The 17,933-nt window shown below is 39.0% G+C and overlaps 2 protein-coding genes across 2 annotated transcripts; both read left to right on the forward strand.

Annotated features, from left to right (window-relative positions):
* Positions 1–5,616: 5,616 nt before the first annotated feature.
* slc16a1a (solute carrier family 16 member 1a) lies at positions 5,617–9,380 on the forward strand (the record flags this gene model as incomplete). Its single annotated transcript, XM_079742215.1, has 4 exons — positions 5,617–5,833; positions 7,647–7,790; positions 8,016–8,789; positions 9,160–9,380. The coding sequence occupies 4 exons, from the start codon at positions 5,617–5,619 to the stop codon at positions 9,378–9,380; spliced, it is 1,356 nt and encodes a 451-aa protein (XP_079598341.1).
* Positions 9,381–10,965: 1,585 nt separating this feature from the next.
* Positions 10,966–17,925, forward strand: sycp1 (synaptonemal complex protein 1; the record flags this gene model as incomplete). The annotated part of the gene is made up of 34 exons (XM_079740999.1): positions 10,966–11,097; positions 11,513–11,585; positions 11,693–11,736; positions 11,833–11,991; positions 12,083–12,150; positions 12,232–12,305; positions 12,403–12,461; positions 12,536–12,602; positions 12,809–12,882; positions 12,965–13,073; positions 13,407–13,501; positions 13,582–13,766; positions 13,858–13,925; positions 14,001–14,062; positions 14,170–14,286; positions 14,437–14,541; positions 14,687–14,790; positions 14,864–14,930; positions 15,048–15,118; positions 15,229–15,310; positions 15,418–15,480; positions 15,567–15,629; positions 15,711–15,773; positions 15,851–15,967; positions 16,054–16,164; positions 16,265–16,357; positions 16,440–16,514; positions 16,623–16,694; positions 16,778–16,885; positions 17,109–17,168; positions 17,252–17,332; positions 17,422–17,529; positions 17,617–17,682; positions 17,782–17,925. 34 exons carry the CDS (start codon positions 10,966–10,968, stop codon positions 17,920–17,922), a joined length of 3,036 nt encoding a protein of 1,011 aa, XP_079597125.1. The 3' UTR covers positions 17,923–17,925.
* Positions 17,926–17,933: the final 8 nt, after the last annotated feature.

A 17,933-nucleotide genomic window follows, 5' to 3' on the forward strand; every position in this document is an offset into this window, starting at 1 on the left:
CTTTTAAAGCACACATTAAGAAAGTGTGCAACAGGGTCAAGTTTAGCCTAGCCAATTTTAAATATATTAGAAATTCCCTAACTTTTAATGTTGCCAAACTTTACATGGATGCCATGACTGTCACATCTTACATACTGTATGACAAGCTGGGGGCAAACTAACAGTTTGTCATTGAAGCCATTAGCAACTCTTTATAAGAGAACATTCAAAGTGTTGGACCAGAAGCCTAACAGTTCACATCATTGTAATATATTAAATAACCGTAAACTGTTGAGCTGGGAAGATGTAATCAAATATAAAAACATCTGCCTGGTTTTCAAAATTCTGCATAACACCGCTCCTCCTCCTTTAAAGTCATTCATAATCCAACGTAACAGCAGCAATCAGATCACCAGAAGCGCCACACGGGGTGACCTTCTAATCCCATTTAGAAAAAGCACATTTGGACAACAATCATTTTCTGTTAGAGCAATACAAAATTGGAATTCACTGCCTAACACTATCAATGATATACATACATATTCCACCTTTACAGCACACCCTAAAACATGGCTGTCCGACAACTATAATTGCACACATTCATTTCTGTCAGACGTGTTGTGTGCGTTTGATGTAACATAGTCTTAGTCATTGTTGCTGCCGCTCCATCTCTGCAACCTGCCTGCATGTTCTGCCCTATGTGCTTTCAATGTGATCTTTGTGGCCTATTTTCCCTTGTCTCCTGTGTGTTTGTGTTGTTGTTGCATGAACTACCTTGATATCTTTGCCATCATCTGTGCTTGCCTGTTTGTTCTTGCTCCAACTGTGTGCAATATGTTTGTTTGTCTTTTTCCCCTTTTTGCTCAGGCCTGCTGTAATTATAAATGTAATGTATTTTTTTTTTTTTTTACTGTTATGTATTGTAGGTTGCCTACTGACAACTGGCTGGGGACTACAGCTGGAAATTAGCCAAATAGGCTAAAGCTGCTCCTTCTCAAAAGGGACTGTCCACAAAACTATAAACAAAATAAACTAAACTAAACTTCTAATACTTGAACCAACAAAAAGCCGGAAGTGAGCTAAGCCATTGTAGAAAAACTTTTTGCTCTGTAATCAGCCACACCTGACACTCCATTATGTGCACATAGGCCCTCAAGACCTGTAGAGGTCGCCAAAAACATTCATAATCCACATAATTAATAAAAGGAAGAATATGGCTCCTACAATTAGAAAGAACTATCTTAATTTCTAGGTTAAACTTGGTATATTACCAACATAAACCTTTGAGTACATTTGTAACTTGAACTTTTTTATATAATCTATCCAATAATTTGTTGCCTTCGTACCTACAAAGTATATAGGCAATTATATCTGAAATAATACCAGCCTTAAACGGTCGGTCACAACTACACTGTAGTTAGTTGAGTTGATGGGATGTTTCCACTATGGAATAGTGGAAGTTTTATAGTTGCTATTGGAAGAAAGCTAAATATTGGCAGACGTAGCATAAGCTAATCACAGAAAATCCCTCTAATTCAGCCATGGGCTGCTTTTCATTATCAAGATAAAGTTGTTGATCTCTGCTCTTGCGTGACTTTAGGCAGGAGACTAAGAAACCGAAATTATTAAAGAGCTTTTCTTCCTTTTCTTGTTGCAAATAAAGTGGGCCACTCTCACGTGAGTTTGCTTGTCAACATTTCTTCATTTAAATTGGTCTGCTTTAAATACTAAGACACGTTTCAATATATTCTCACACATTTAAAATTTATTAATTTTATTGGCACTTTCTTATTTTTTTGCAGAGCATAACATGTATATAATTCAGCATTAATTATCAAGCCTGGAGTCGCCTGTCTCAGAGCTCAACTTGAATGGTTCAATCAATTCATTTTTTCATTATGGTAACTTGCTGAAACCTGACACAATAGAGCAGTAACAATAAGCCCCCAGCACTTATCACACATTCTAATCAAACGCTGTCAAGTTCTGCCATGGTGTTTGTTGTGATCTGACTTCCTCCAAAAGGAACGGGGCTGATAAGCACAAGGATTCTCTACTTTGAGTAAACCACAGTGTGTTAAAATGTCTTTCATTGGAAGGAAAATAATAAAGAAAGGGAGAGAGGCAAATGGGTAGGCCAAATCAGGGTAAGAGGAGTCAAAAGCTAAAGACAGAATAGAACGGAAAAATGAAAACGAAGGGCATGGATCGCTATTCAGATGGATGGTGAAGATGACAGTTCAACCTGACTCTGCATCAAGAAAGAGAATGAGGGGATAAGTGATGGATACACCATAGGTCTGTGGAAGACACCGCCTCAGTCGCTGTGGTTCCCTTGCATCTCGTTAGAGTGAGAAGGATGCATCCGTGTGTGCAGGCACTTTCTTTATTTGTGTGCGTATTACGAGCGCAAGAGAGCGTGATGCCTGCACTTTTGTGCACTTGTGGGTACACTTGTATTTGTTTCCCAAATCCATTTCCTTTCTGTACCCAATACACTCAGCAATAAATGCCAGCCCTCCTGAGGACGTCGAGTTGCGCCCATCCAACGCTCCGTTGGATGGGTGGGCTGTAGTCCCTCCAAAACAAAACTCTTCATTCGATTTGAAGCAAACGGGAGCGAATGAAAGATCTCATAAACAGAAAGCAGGTTTTAAGGACAGTTTGGAGTTTGAGGCACCTTGCAAGGCCTTCCCACGAGTAGGCATGCCAGTGTGGAAGCCTCTGGCCTGGGCTGATCTATGCAGCGATCAGAAATCACCCTCCCAGGTGCAGTACGCCCCCCCCCCCCCCCCACCAGTACACAATGGATTTTCTCTGTATGTGGACCGGAACTCCTACAGCCATAACTCCCAAGAACCAATTAAAAAAATGCATTGATGTGTCAACACACACAGGAAATCAGGGTTCCAAAGAGCATCTAATCTCTGAAGTCACAGACGTCAACCTGATATCCTTTCCATTTTTCCCCGCACTATACGACGCCAGACACATTGCAATTTGTGTCAGTGTGAGTGAGAGTGCACACATGGTGAGGGGTGTGTGTGTATTTGATGTGTATGGGGGGGAAGGGGGGGGGGTTGCCTTTTTAAAAGCAGGGCATTAGGTCCCACCACACAGTTTGGAGGAACTAGAGGAACGTACACACCCTAGCAGTGGTGTGTATGTGGTTGTGACTGACTGTGTGTGTGTGGGTCTGTGTGACATCCCTCCTGGTAATGATTGAGTAAACTTCAATCTTTTCAAACTCCTGTGAAAGGAGCCGTGACAACTTGCGATCCCATCCCGAGCGATCGCATATGAAGAGTTGTATTTGTTTAGTACATCTTGCCCTCGTCGGACCCTACGATGACAACTGCCTTGTAGTGGGAGGCCGCCCTTCAGACAGACAAGGATCATCGCAGGGCTTGTCTGGTGTCGAAGAGAGCTGGTTAAAGGCAAGGTATGAATACATTGACAGATAGAGACGCAGATCGCACTGCTTATGGCATGGCCCTCTATAGATTGGAAAATGTATGGTTTACTTGCACATGTTTTGTTAGGATTTATGGGGAAAAAGGCATTTTATATTGCTCATTGTTTATCATGTCACGACTTTGCGTTATTGTTCGTCCCTCCTTTTGATCAGTTTTTGTATCAATAATTATTTTTTATATGAATATCTTTTTAGAAGTATATTTAGCTTAAAATTAGGTAAGGCAGGTTGAATTATTATTTCTTGACTCTTCTAACTATCATCATATTGTTTAATAAATATTGGGTATTTTCTAATGAGAAGCAAGCTTATTCAATGAATTAATAGGACGTGGATGTGTGGGTGGTCAAGTGGCGCACTGTGTTTGTGTGTATGTATACTGTACATACGTATATATTTCTTGTTTTAGAGCAGGGCTATCCCTGAGCTGAACCCTTCCAGCACTATAGACCAGTGATTCCCTCCTGTAAGACGATTGTAGTCACGCTCACCTTAACCATCACAAGAAGGTGAGCCCAGTCCTAATGACAAAGTTATTCACACTCTCCATCTAATAATGCAGGTAAAAACGTGCTGTTTTCCATGGGGTGGCCCGATATGCATATGAGGTCACAGGAGATTTCTGACTTTACTTGGTTGAAAAGATATGTGTGAAAGCACATACAAATCACCCACTTGCAATCACCCAAAATAGTTTGCAACCACTGCTGAAAGCGTTGGCGGGTGAGGTGGGTGTCATTAGGAAGGCAATGTCAATTTCAATTTGTTAAAATAACCTCTTTTTTTACTCTGTTCCGTACTTCTGTACGACAACAGAGGCACCTTTTTATGGCTGCAGTGTAGCCGCTCGAATCCCATCTCAATAACAAAAGTTCTGTGGCGCATTAAATATTCACCGTTCATTGCACACAATTTGCTCATCCAATAACTTTTCACGCCACTAGACCAATTTGTCAACCAAATTAAGTCTGCCTTGCCTGAAAATGCAAAATATAAATAAATAAAAATAAAACAACCCAAGCCACAAAACATGCTGCCTTCTCCCACCCACCAGACTAGAACCATGGCTGGCTCACTAAATTGAGCCGTCCAAATACAAGCAGTGTTCTCTAAGGCTGATCGATGTGCTGTCTGCGGAGCCTCACCCCTGTAAACAATACGATACCTTTAATCCTTTTGACTCTGAACTCTGGATGTATCCCGTATACATACATCACCACCAGAGAGACATGTGAGAGTTCCCGGGTATAGAAAGCATGTTGAATAGATGGAAGGGGGAGAGGGAAATGGGAAAGGGAAATTGGTAATAAAAAATACTTACCACTTCATACAGATTGCGAACAACTCCAAAACAAATAATTGTTTCTTCTTTCAGAACATAATGATTCCAAACAATAACCCAGACATGGCATGTTGTTTCAAGGTGTTATTTAATACACAAACCATTCTCTGAGTCTACAATTTATTTAGTGTTCTTATTATGGAATAACGATCTCAATTATTGATGACCTGGTTTTTAGGTTTTCAAAAAGCTCATGTGTCACTACCTACATTTTTCTGATTCATGCTTAAAACTGATCACTGATGAAAAACTTGACTTAATGTGTCCTTCTCCTTGAAGATGTTTGCTATCTGTAACTCTCTTTCCCACAAACAAAACTTTTGTGTTATATGATTCAGGGGCTGCAGAGAGAAGTCAGAGAGCTGAGGTACAAGCAGATTCAGATGCTGAACAACACATTCACTCTCATGCAGTTGTTTAAATAAGCTTCACACTTCCTCCAATAGGCATTATTCCTGTGATTTCTCACATAGTCATCTGTTTCTCTCCCTGGTATTGCTCTACTTCATCCCACATCCTCTAAACTGACATTGATACATCTGCCTTGTTGGTACGCAAGCCATATCTTTCCAAAATAAAAACATAAAATATGCTGTGTGAGATCCAGATGGCACTATAGCATATATTCATGTTCTGTTATCTAACGCTGACACATATGTTACTATCAGTTGAGCCTACTGAAAAGCAACAACAAAAACATGGAAATACAGCATTTCAAGTCAAGGTGATCATGGTATCAAGTATTCCTTTTGGCTGTTTTCCTTCACCCAACAGGCTACGACCCTCTGCAGACTGTAGCTGAGGAAACTATTCAGCAGAAATGGCTCCTGCAGTTGGTGGCCCTCAAGGATACACGCCCCCGGAGGGTGGCTGGGGATGGATGGTGGTGATCGGCGCCTTCATCTCCATCGGCTTCTCCTACGCCTTCCCAAAGTCCATCACCGTCTTCTTCAAGGAGATCGAGGTCATCTTCGATGTTACTAGCAGCCAGGTGTCGTGGATTTCCTCCATTATGCTGGCGTGTATGTATGGAGGAGGTAAGATCTCTTTTCCCTTTTCTAAGTTATTTTGCACATTTAATGAATTGAATGCATCCGTTTAATTTGGATTTGAACAAAATCTTTAATGTTTTGAATTTATACATAACCCAAGATTCTCCAAACCACAGCGTGCTAAGCTCACTGTAGTCGAAGTGGAACATTAGTTATTCAACAATAAATCAGTAAATAATAATAATCATTAACCTTAATGGACAGATAAATATGAATTTCCGAAATGTATGTCGAAAGCCAATAGTTAATAGTCTCATTAAATGACTATTTACAATGGCCTGTTAATTCTGACATGTTTTGCAAGGTAAATTACATGCATGAATAAAATATCGATAAAAAAAAGTGTCTAGAAGAGTCTCCAAGGACAGACTTTATTTCTGAGAATATTCAGAAAACTACTCCTTTCTATGCATCTTTACCACCGAAAGAACATAGTTGAGTGTTAAGTTACAAAAACAAAAACTATATTTGTTGAACTACTCTGTAAATTCTTGTCCGTTTATGATAACATAAGATTTTGTTGGGTTGTTAATTGTAAAATAAATGGGTAGACGCCATTGATCATTGCAAGGACGAACACTTTCTTCCAGAATGGTTTCCTAAAAATGGGTGTTGTTGGCAATTCGTCCCATTATACAATAAACAGTGTGAAGGTTATAATCCACTCAGCATGTGGGCATTCATATAAAAGGTGAATAAATGTATTCTTTCATTTCTAATGCAATAAACACATCTGACAAGGTGACCCGCTTATTGACCTTTCCTTGAAGTCTGGAGCAATACCTGCCAAATAAGTAAACCAACATCCTATCACACTTGTAGTCCTAATAACTCTCCAAGCACACACACTTTCAAGATAAGATTTTGAATTACTGGACACTCTGGCTCTCCTTCAATTTCAGATTCATTACATTCCTAATGTCTAACATTGGTCCGGTCGCCAACAATTGATTTTGCATGATTCTCAGCCACTCTCCTTTCTGAAGGGCAGGAAATAACTCATTGTTAGATTTGAGAGTCTGCCTTCGTTACAATCCTGAAAAAAACACCTTGCTTTGTCCTGCTCTGCGCTCACAAATGAGTCTGGACAACCTCTAAACAAAACCTGTCAGCTTCTATTTAATCTCGTTGGGTGGTACGGGGACTTGGCAGGGAGGCGGAAGCATCTTTCATGCGGATACTCATTCTCATTTTGCTGTGCTATTAAAATCCATGGTAGGGAAATGACATTGTGGCACCTAATTCCTTGCATCCATTTAAGTTTCTGTTTACACAAACTATTTTGATTTTGTGACACATTCTAGCCATGCATTGCATTGTCTATATTCGTTGTTGCTATGCACATTAAATCTTTCTACCTTTGAATGCTTCAGAAAGTGTAGGCCTGCACATCAAACATAACAGATAAAATAGAAATGGATATATGGGTGGGCAATAGGCTACTAAGAGTTAGACATGAGGGATGAATCTCTTCCTCTGTAAAATGTACCAGATAAAAACTATCCCCACCATGCCTTCAAGAAACCTCACATGTAAACATAATTTCAAAAGGATCAGAGCATATTTAGGCCTACTGCAGTGCAGCATTGACAAGAGAATTCAAGAAATGGTATTGAAGTCATTGCGCTAGAGCTGTGTGTGTGTGTGTGTGTGTGTGTGTGTGTGTGTGTGTGTGTGTGTGTGTGTGTGTGTGTGTGTGTGTGTGTGTGTGTGTGTGTGTGTGTGTGTGTGTGTGTGTGTGTGTGCTATGAGACTCTGCCACCTTCCCCTCATCCTTGCCTGTGTATTCGATATTCAGGTCCAATCAGCAGCATCCTGGTTAATAAGTACGGGAGTCGCGCTGTGATGATGTTCGGGGGCTGCTTGTCCGGATCGGGCCTCATCGCCGCCTCTTTCTGCAACTCCATCCAGGCGCTCTATTTCTGTATTGGAGTTGTGGGAGGTGAATACGTTTAATTTGTATTGCATAAACAACCTTATTTCATGTAACGCTGCTGCCACCTAGTGTTGCATTAAAGGAATACAAAAACTTTTTCTGTAATATAATTAAATCAGTATTGCTTCAGTAGTACTATCATTATTTTAAGTCCTATTCATGTAAATCCTCTGTTGAATGTCAAGGAATGCCTGGGCTCACTGTCTAACACTTGCTTGCTTTAATTTTCAGGCTTGGGATTAGCCTTCAACCTCAACCCAGCACTAACAATGATCGGAAAGTACTTCTTCAAGAAGAGACCCATTGCCAACGGCATCGCCATGGCCGGCAGCCCTGTCTTCCTCTCCACCCTGGCACCGATCAACACCTGGTTCTTCGACAAGTTTGGCTGGAGAGGAAGCTTTCTGATCCTTGGGGGCCTTCTCTTCAACTGCTGTGTGGCAGGTTCTCTCATGCGACCCATAGGGCCCAAACCCAAACCGGTGGAGAGGGGCATGGAGAGGAGGACCGCATCACAGATCATGAACAGCTTCATCGACTTCACCCTGTTCAAGCACCGCGGCTTCCTGCTGTATCTCATGGGCAACTTCATCATGTTCTTCGGCCTCTTCGCCCCACTCGTTTTCCTCAGTAATTTCGGCAAGAGTAGAGATATCCCCAAAGAGAAGGCTGCTTTTTTGCTTTCCGTACTCGCTTTTGTAGATATGGTGGCAAGGCCCTCCATGGGCATGGTGGCAAACACCAAGTGGATCCGACCAAGAATACAATACTTCTTTGCTGCGTCTGTCTTATACAACGGTGTGTGCCATGTGATGGCACCTTTATCCGTGACCTACACAGGCTTTGTGATTTATGCCATTTTCTTCGGCTTCGCCTTCGGCTGGCTGAGCTCGGTGCTGTTTGAGACCTTGATGGATATCGTTGGAGCTCAGCGCTTCTCCAGTGCTGTGGGGCTGGTCACCATTGTGGAGTGCGGCCCTGTGTTGCTAGGACCACCTCTGTTGGGTAAGTGCCACCACCATTCAACTGCTGATTAAAGAGCATTTACAAATGAAAAATGACATGATGACTAAAATAAACATTGTTATTTAATGAAGGAGACGGTGAGCCGGTGCCAGTACATATATGTGTGCAAACACAATTTTTCATTGTCTTGTGTTCACTTTCCATCATACCTTGGTTTTAACCAGTTCTCACATTACCTCTCACCATAAAGTTAATCTACTCCAACAGTTAACTGTTTCTTAATGGAATACCTACAATAAGTAATTGCTAACACACATGTGATATTCTGAGGAGTGACAACGATAATTTCATCCTGAATAACGGCATTGAAAAGGTAATAAAAATGACATATGTTGTTAATTTTCCACAGGGAGGTTCAAAGACATCTACAATGATTACAAGTACACCTACCAGGGATGCGGTATTATCCTCATTGTTTCCAGTGTGTTCCTCTTCTTTGCCATGGGCATCAACTATCGTCTGCTGGACAAAGAGAAGAAGGAGGAAGAGAGAAGGGTTAAGGTAGAGGGTAGGAGATATGAACCAAATAAAAGCAAAGCAGTGTCAAAGGTGGCAGAAGATACTGTCTAACTAATCGATTCTTTACTGAGCTGGACATCGATTTTTTCCATGCATCTTTGTTTTTTGCACATATAACAACCAAGAATAATAGTTTCTATTATATAATTATCTTTTTACTTCTGTACTGTTTGACACTCTGAAGTTGATATTCAATAATTAACGTAACCTACTAAACCTCCAAGCCTCACTTTCCAAGTTTATTATTTTTGCAATAAATGCTCTCTTTTGCTCTTTCGCACAGGCACACAGGATGGCCTGAATGTGTCTGATTTGTCTGATGTGTTTTGTATAGTCTAGCCCCCTTAATCAGGAGTGCATGGCAATGATGACCGTACAATGTATTCATGCATTTAATTTAAAAAAAAACTTAAATGAAAAATAAATCAATGTATCCAATACAAAGTCTATATTTCCTGGAATTGAATACAGAATACAATTGCATTCAATTTTTTACAATATATTTAAAACTCTAGAGCGGCGAAGTCACGCCCCTTCCGGTAGAGCCCATGGGGCCTATGAGATCGAAAAATATGAATGGGTTTCAATTGAGAGAAAGTAATTATTTTATGGTCCCAGTCTTTATATGCCATGGATTACACTTATGTTTGTGGATTTAAATGATAATTTTTCATGTCAAGAGTTTGACCGTTTATTGTGCAATTGTTCAATTAAAGGCTGTAGAAAACACAATGAGAAAGACTACATGTCTCGTATGTGCCGTCACGCTCCCTGCGACTGGCGTGGACAAGACCGACAATCTCCCCATCGACATAACTGAAACTCTCCACATGCCCCGACTTAAATGGTTTTCACCTCTTTCGATGCTTTTATCCTCCCCTTGGAAAAAACCTAACATTATCAAACTTCGTCACGAAAATGTTTAGTTTTCTTTGCATGAAAAATTATCATTTAAATCCAAAAACAACATAAGTGTAATCCGGGGCATATAAAGACTGGGACCAGAAAATAATTACTTTCCCTCCATTGAAACCCATTCATATTTTTCGATCTCATAGGTCCCATGGGCTCTACCGGAAGGAGCGTGACTTCGCCACTCTACCGGTGGTTCATCCGGTCCGGGTTCGATTTCCCCCCTTCCCCATGCCGAGATTTCGAACTATTTACTGGAAATCAAATTCAGAATAAGAATGTACCGGGGTGTATGAAATAGGCCGTTAGATATAGATTTAATAGATATAATAGATATATCCGTTCCACAATACAAATAAAAATGTAAAGCAGAAGAAGCGTGATGACGCCCCTTTTGAAAATAACGAGTTCACGCGCACGCCCGGCCGTTGGATAAAACCCTTTAACCCGTTTGATAAAACCAGTTAACCCGTTAGTAAATGGATTTATTTTGACTAACGTTACTACTTACTTGCTTAATAATTTCATGCAATTAGCTTATATGAATTTGTATTTGTATATTGTGGATATTTCTAGTAAGGAAGGTATTTGTTAGCATTCTATTTAGCCGATAATGAAATACTTTTGGTCCGTCAATCTAAGATAATAACTGACTCGTCGCTCTCACTGTGTTCATTAGCTATTCGAGTCAACATATCTCGTCCGTTATTCACAGCCGCACAGGATGGATAAAGACCGAGGATTCACCTTTAAACTGTTAGTGCCACCGAGGGTGAACCGAGGGCAGATCTCGGCGGTTCGACCGCAGGAGATAGTTGAGGACTGGGGCGTGAGGCAGGCGGCAGGCGGACAGCAGGTACAAAACCGGTTCAGATCCGGTTCAACGCTGAATAACTTTTATATATATAGAAACCATTTACACCCTGTCGAACCGAAGCACAAAGAACCGTTCATCTAACGTTAACCCTGCCCACCCTGTCGAACCGAAGCACGAAGAACCGTTCATCTAACGTTAACCCTGTCCACCCTGTCGAACCGAAGCACGAAGAACCGTTCATCTAACGTTGACCCTGCCCACCCTGTCGAACCGAAGCACGAAGAACTGTTCATCTAACTGTCAAACCGAATCAAGACTTTCGAGATTAGAACTATTTTGTATATAGTATATGTTTAGCATGGTATATAGTATATTTATATGTGTATATTTAAGTATGTATAAGTATAGTTTGTATATAGTATTAATATGCATATGATTCTCCTCTTGCGTGCAGGGCTTCAACCCATGTATTGACAAAGCTTTACCTAAGGCTAACATGGTTGTTCCAAATAAACCTGGCAGACAAGGTATAATAATAATAATAATGGCAACATTTCATAATCATACATGGCGAACAATTAAACAAGCAGGTTCTATAAATGTTGCCCATTACATGTCTCGTTATTCCCTAAAGATATCCCAAAGTCAAGAGTTGTACCTTCAGTAGAGAACGATGAGGTAAGTTAATTGTTATATAAATGGGTAATAACTAAGTAAGTATGATCCACTTCGCCTTTGCAGCAAACTCATGCATCTCTGCTGAATATTCCTCAGAATGATAGTGGACAACTCTATACCATGCTGTTTGATGAAGTGGACAAAATAAAATCTTGGAAAGCCAAAGTGGACTCTGAGACCATGAAAAACGACCGCAGTCTGCAAGAAAATAGAAGAATAATTGAAACCCAGCGCAAAGCCATTCAGGATTTACAGGTTTGTGATTCATTGCAACTCCATTGCACTTAAATGTAAAATAGCACTCTATACCGGAGAAATATAGTTAAATGTATTCATATTTTTGCAGTTTGAAAATGAAGGTTTAAGTATAAAGCTGGAGGAAGAGATACATGAGAATCAGGATTTGAGGATGAAGTAGGTGCTTTGTTTGGAGGCTGTTCTATCCTCAGAAAACTGTATGAACTCCATTTAATCAAGTTGTACTGTAACCTATAGGAACAATGCCACAAGGAATTTGTGTCATTTATTGAAAGACACTTTTGAACGTTCATCTGAAAAAATTCATTTATGTAAGTAAAGGGTAAACTTACTACATAGCTGGCAAGCAACAACATTTCTCAAATTAATAAATGTTGCATGTTAATGCATATCTTGTGCTTCCTGCAGTTGAATCTGAGAGAGAGGAAACACACCAACTCTTTTTGGAAAATAATGAAAGTATTCAGGTAATATCCATAAACACACAGCAGGAAACCAAATTATTTTAACTTATCAAAATATTCATACAATTATTTCTTAGGGGATGATTACTGCCTTTGAGACCCTTCGTATTCAAGCAGAAGCGGATCGACATGAAATGCTGCAAGGTGTGTAAGGTTATGATTCTGATTGTCAGTGCTTTACATTTCCAGAATACATTCTAATTAAAGATGTGCATTGAAAGATGCAATGATACAACTTTTTTTTTAATAGTAATAACATTAAATTAGGTGAACTTGTATTAAGGGATGTCAGTGTTCCAGTTGATCGTTGAAGCATTAATCGCATATCTGTTATTTATTTTGTTTTTCAGTCAAAGAAGCCCTGTTGCAATTTGAAGTGCTCAAATATAAAGTTGACCAGGAATATCACATCAAATATGACGAGGTTAGATTAAAATAAATGCTTAATTTAGTTAAAGGCTCAAAATGATGTTGTTATAGGACAGTTTGAATCACCCTTAATGTAGGTTAAACTCCTTGAGAAAAAACTGAAGGAGAAGGAGGATGAACTGGAGAAGCTGATGGTAAACCTTAAAATAACCCAGGAGAGTTGCAGACTACTTGAAGAAGAGAATGGTATGCTTTTATGGTCGATTTTTGGAAACCATGATATGATGACCATTGGTAAACCTTTCACCTCAGCATGTGAACCCTTAAATTACATATCAAGCAAAGACACTCTTTTTATCTACTGTACTATTATCTTCATAGGTAGATACGTAGGCCTATTTGCAGTTTATATTAAGTCAGCCATATATTCGGCCGTTGTACTGTCACTTGCTGTGTCTAGTACTTATCTTTGGACAATTTCTCATTATAAAAAATGTGCTTATCCGTGTTTCTCTCTTCTCCTATTCTAAAATACACATACACAACAATGCACTTGTACAAACTATGACATTGTAACAGGTAAACAGAAAGAACTTATCAAAAGTTCCAAATGTGACCAGGACTCTGTTCTTCATAAACTTCAATATGCAGAAGAGCTGTGTAAAGAAACTGAGGTAGGCAGTTTTTAATGTTACTCCAAATTATTATTCTGGGCGTAAATACATTGAATCAAATTGTATATATTACTCCCAAGAAAAACCTGGCAAGAATTACCTCAGCAATGGAGAAAAACAAAGAAGACTATGCACAATTAAGCCAACAGAAAGATTTAAGAATAGAGGAGCTCAGCAAAGCTAAATATCAACAAGCAAATGCATTAGTGGAAATGCAGGCTGCAGCAAACGAGAGAGAATCATTACTATCATCTGAAAAGGAAAGGTATAATTGAGTAATTATACATTATTAATTATACATTATTTTTGATATTCCGTTACATGGTGTTACATTTCAATTATTTTTGTTTTTCAAGAGGAAAGGAGCTTGAGCTTAAGCTTCAAGGCATCAGCATGGAGATGGAGAACACCATGGCAGCTCTAGGTCAGCCATTAAAAATATATGAAGTTACTATTCCCACTGTATAATTGCCAAGCTTAAGGACATTACATTTTGTAGGAGAAACAAGGGAGAAGAGCCTAAAAAAAGATGAAGAGATCAAGGTTGCAGCAGATGAACTGGTAAAAATATATTTTTTTAGATCGCATATGTTGTGTACATTTCCTGCAGGAATAATATTTATTTCAGCATACAGCAGATGACATTTATGTTATGCCTATGCTCTCAGGAGATTAAATCAAAGTCCATTGACATTCTCATGGAGAGGAACAAATGTATTGAAGCCGGAGTTCAAGAAACAGCAGCTGAGTTGTCAAGAGCAAATAAGGAAGCCAAACTTTTTAAGGTTAAAAAATGTCATCAATACTCTCTACGCCAAGTCGCCCAATTATACATAGATGTCTTCTCTTAACACTATGTTCTTGCTTGCATATTTATTATTATATAGTCCAGTTCTCAAATATACGATCCAGTTAACCTTGGTTCTATCCCCCAGGGTAAAATTGAGATTTTATCTGCTGAAAGGGAACTGCAGAAGAAGGCCGGTCTGACGGCTGAAAAGGCCCATAACAAGCTGAAAGAGAAAGCCAGGATGGCTGAGGTGTCCTAATTAATTTCCTAACCCTAACCCTCATTTTGGTCCTCCTGTGTCCAACTCCAACTTAACATAGAATACATTTATGGTATGGCTATAGAAAGAAGGCCATGTTGTTAACGATGACATTGTGTGTTTCCCCACCCCCCAGGAAAAAGTGCAGGAAGTGGAAGCCAAGTTATTGATTGAGCTAGGGCAAAGACAAGCATCAACCTTTCATATAGAACAACAAAAAAAGGACATTATGCAACATGAGTGAGTTTTTATGTCCAGTCCATCATTGCATTAGTTTACATTAAATAACACGGTTATATGTTTTATTCTACAGAATAAGGTATGGAGAGCTGTTATCAAGGTATAACGATGTGCACATGAAGCTAGAAGAAAAACTGAAGGTCTGCACAAAGGATGGTGTCCTGAATTACCTTCTGAGAATACATATTGAAAATATTGAATTCTACTGAACTTAAATGTTGAAAAAAATTCAAATATGGTTATGCTTTAACTAACAGGCTAGTGAGGAAAGGGAGATGGACATCACAAGAGAAGTCCAAGGATTTGAAGACAAAAACCAACATTTACGGTTAGTTTGCAGTTGATTCATGTACATATTTTAAGTATTTCACTTCTATGACTATTAAATGCTAAATATTGTTATGGATTTGTAATATATTTTACCTTTGTATTCATTAGAGAGGAAGTTTTTTCGTTGAATATCCAAATCCAGGAGCAATATAAAAAAACGGCGGATCTGGAGAATCAATTAATGCAAAGTGTAAGCTTCCTAACACATTTTGACCACATGCTTGAATAAATTATGCCAAAAAAAAGGCTTGTAAAGTTTTGTAAACTGTTAACATCAAATATGCTTCATATTTATAGGATGAGAACTTGCAGGATAAAATAACCAAAAAAGAGAAGCAGTATAAAGTGATGGAAGCAAAGGTACCGATCATGGCTGATTTTGGGCTCCGCTTCTGAATTTATCAGACAATTTTCATTAACTCATTCATTCATCTTGTATTATTTAGCTGTGCAATCTCAAGACAAAATTTGAAGCTAAGTCTAAGACCCAGGAAGAACGCAACACAGAGGTTGGTTGTTGTTATAAACACACACATAAACAAACACAGATATGTTTCTACAAGAATAAACATTTAATTGTATGATTTTAGAATAAAACCCTTAAAAAACAGATGGCAAAAGAGATTGAAAGATGTGGTCATCTTGAAGATAAGGTACGTAGAGTCAATTTATCTGGAGTCGCTTCTAACATCAATACGAATTATTAATATCAATACATCATGTGCTTTAGATTAATCATCTAAAAGAGGAATGTGAACATATGAAAAGAGAGGAAGAAGCAGAACATAAAAGATTGCTTGAAGAGCTTGATGTCAAAACCACTATGGCAGCTGAGCTTGAAAATGAGGTGATCGTGATTACCATCTTGCAATGAAGACAATACATTTTCCATTATGGACAGCAACAAAAAAATACATGCCATTCTTTGTTTAGGTGCAAATACTCAAGCTCACAGCTTCAGAAGTCACCAAGAACAAGGAGGACTTGGAACTCAAATGTCAACACAAGATTGCCGACATGGTCGCACTAATGGAAAAACACAAGGTAAAATAATCATACGAGTATGCAATGGTTTTGTGGAACTCCAACATCAAAAAGCTTCAGCATGTGAAACATATGTTTGATCATGTTTCGTCATTTTCAGAACCAGTATGATGAAATGGTTAAAGAAAAGGATGCAGAGCTTGTGGAGACCAAAAATACCCAGAAGGAGGCTTTTACCCGAAGAAGTTCACTGGTACTATTCTAAAATACCTATTTTATTTTGATTTAGGTAAATATCACTGCACCTTTTGCCAACGTCTTATTATTGTCTTAAGGAGTTGGAGCTTTTCCAGAATAAGATGGAAAATGATGACCTGAAAAATAATCTGAAGAAAGCGATGAAAGAGACGGTAAGAGCCGTGGCGGTGTGCTTCATTTCTGCTATTGCTATATGCAACCCAATACCCCATGAGTTTTACTACATACTTGTAATAGTTATTTTTTTATTTTGCTATTAGGAACAGCTACAGATGGAGTTGCGTGAATTGAACAAAGACATTTCCTCATTAAAGATCAGTCAACGATCAGAGGCAAAGAGCAGCATCATATCAATTCCTTATGGTTGTTATTGTTGTGTCAGTTGGGGTCATAACATTTATTATTGTATTACTAGTCACCAGTTCCAAAGGAAAACGTAGACATTTTGAAAGAAACGTTCCCAAAGATCAAGAGTGCAGACTGCAAAAACAACAATGGAGGTTCCTCAACTTCCAACATACAGGTGAACCAGTGAAGACCAGGTTGCATTGCTTTTTGTGTAGTATTTGTATGGTAGCTTTATAATATAATTCAAGTCAAAGATTTTTGTTTTTTCTTCTTTCTTTCCTTCTTTGTAATTTATAGTAGTGGATATGACATAGTGGATGTCGTGCTGTTATATAATATAATATATATATTTAAACGTTAGTAAAAGCACTAAATGTTTGTTTACTTTCAATTTGAAGGAAAAAAACAGGAAAACTCGGAACACCATACTAATATCTGGTCAGACACCAAAACAACAGGTATGATGGCTGCACCATTTAAGACCCAGTAGCCTCAGTAGTCTCAGTAGCATTCACTCAGACTGACATTTCTTCTTTTTAAGGACATTTCAAAAGAGATCATCAAGACACCTTCTTGGAGCACAGGTACCGTAAGCAGGATTGGAGCCACACCAAAAATCAAGGTAAACCCAATGACCTTTCTGCAGCCTCTTTTAAGCTTCAAACATGTGGGATCGCTTTGATGATTGTTTGTCTTTGAATTCTTCTACAGTCCTACAGAATCAGAACCCCCCCATCTTTGGAGAAGTCAGCACCTTGGAGAAGGGACACCCTGGAGCTTGATCCCAAGTCTGACAGTTCTGAGCCCAATGATCTCCTGGTAAGATTTCCCCATGCTAGATGGTAGATAAAGGACAAGTGTAACACTAATGAAAGAACGAGGGCTAATTGTCCTTCTTTTTGATAGACATTTGCTGATGAACTTGAGCCACGTTTCTCTGCAAAGCAGCGCAAAGGACACACCCTCAAGATGGTAATGTCGACCACATTTTCCAATTGGAAAGCTCTAGCAGGCATTTTCCCTCTCAAGTATTGTCCCATTTCAATGAAATTGTATCAACCCTTATTTTAGAACAAAAGCCCTGCCGTGTATAAATCCCCTGGAAACTCCCTGAAGATGGCTGCGATAAAAAGGATGAGAGATGCAGGTTGGATTACTGTCACTTGCTCAGACAAAAAGAAAAAGAAGGTGGATAAAAAAATATTCGCTTAAAGAAGTGCTTT

Source organism: Pollachius pollachius, assembly GCF_949987615.1.
Source record: "Pollachius pollachius genome assembly, chromosome: 8".
In the NCBI taxonomy this organism is placed as follows: Eukaryota; Metazoa; Chordata; class Actinopteri; order Gadiformes; family Gadidae; genus Pollachius; species Pollachius pollachius.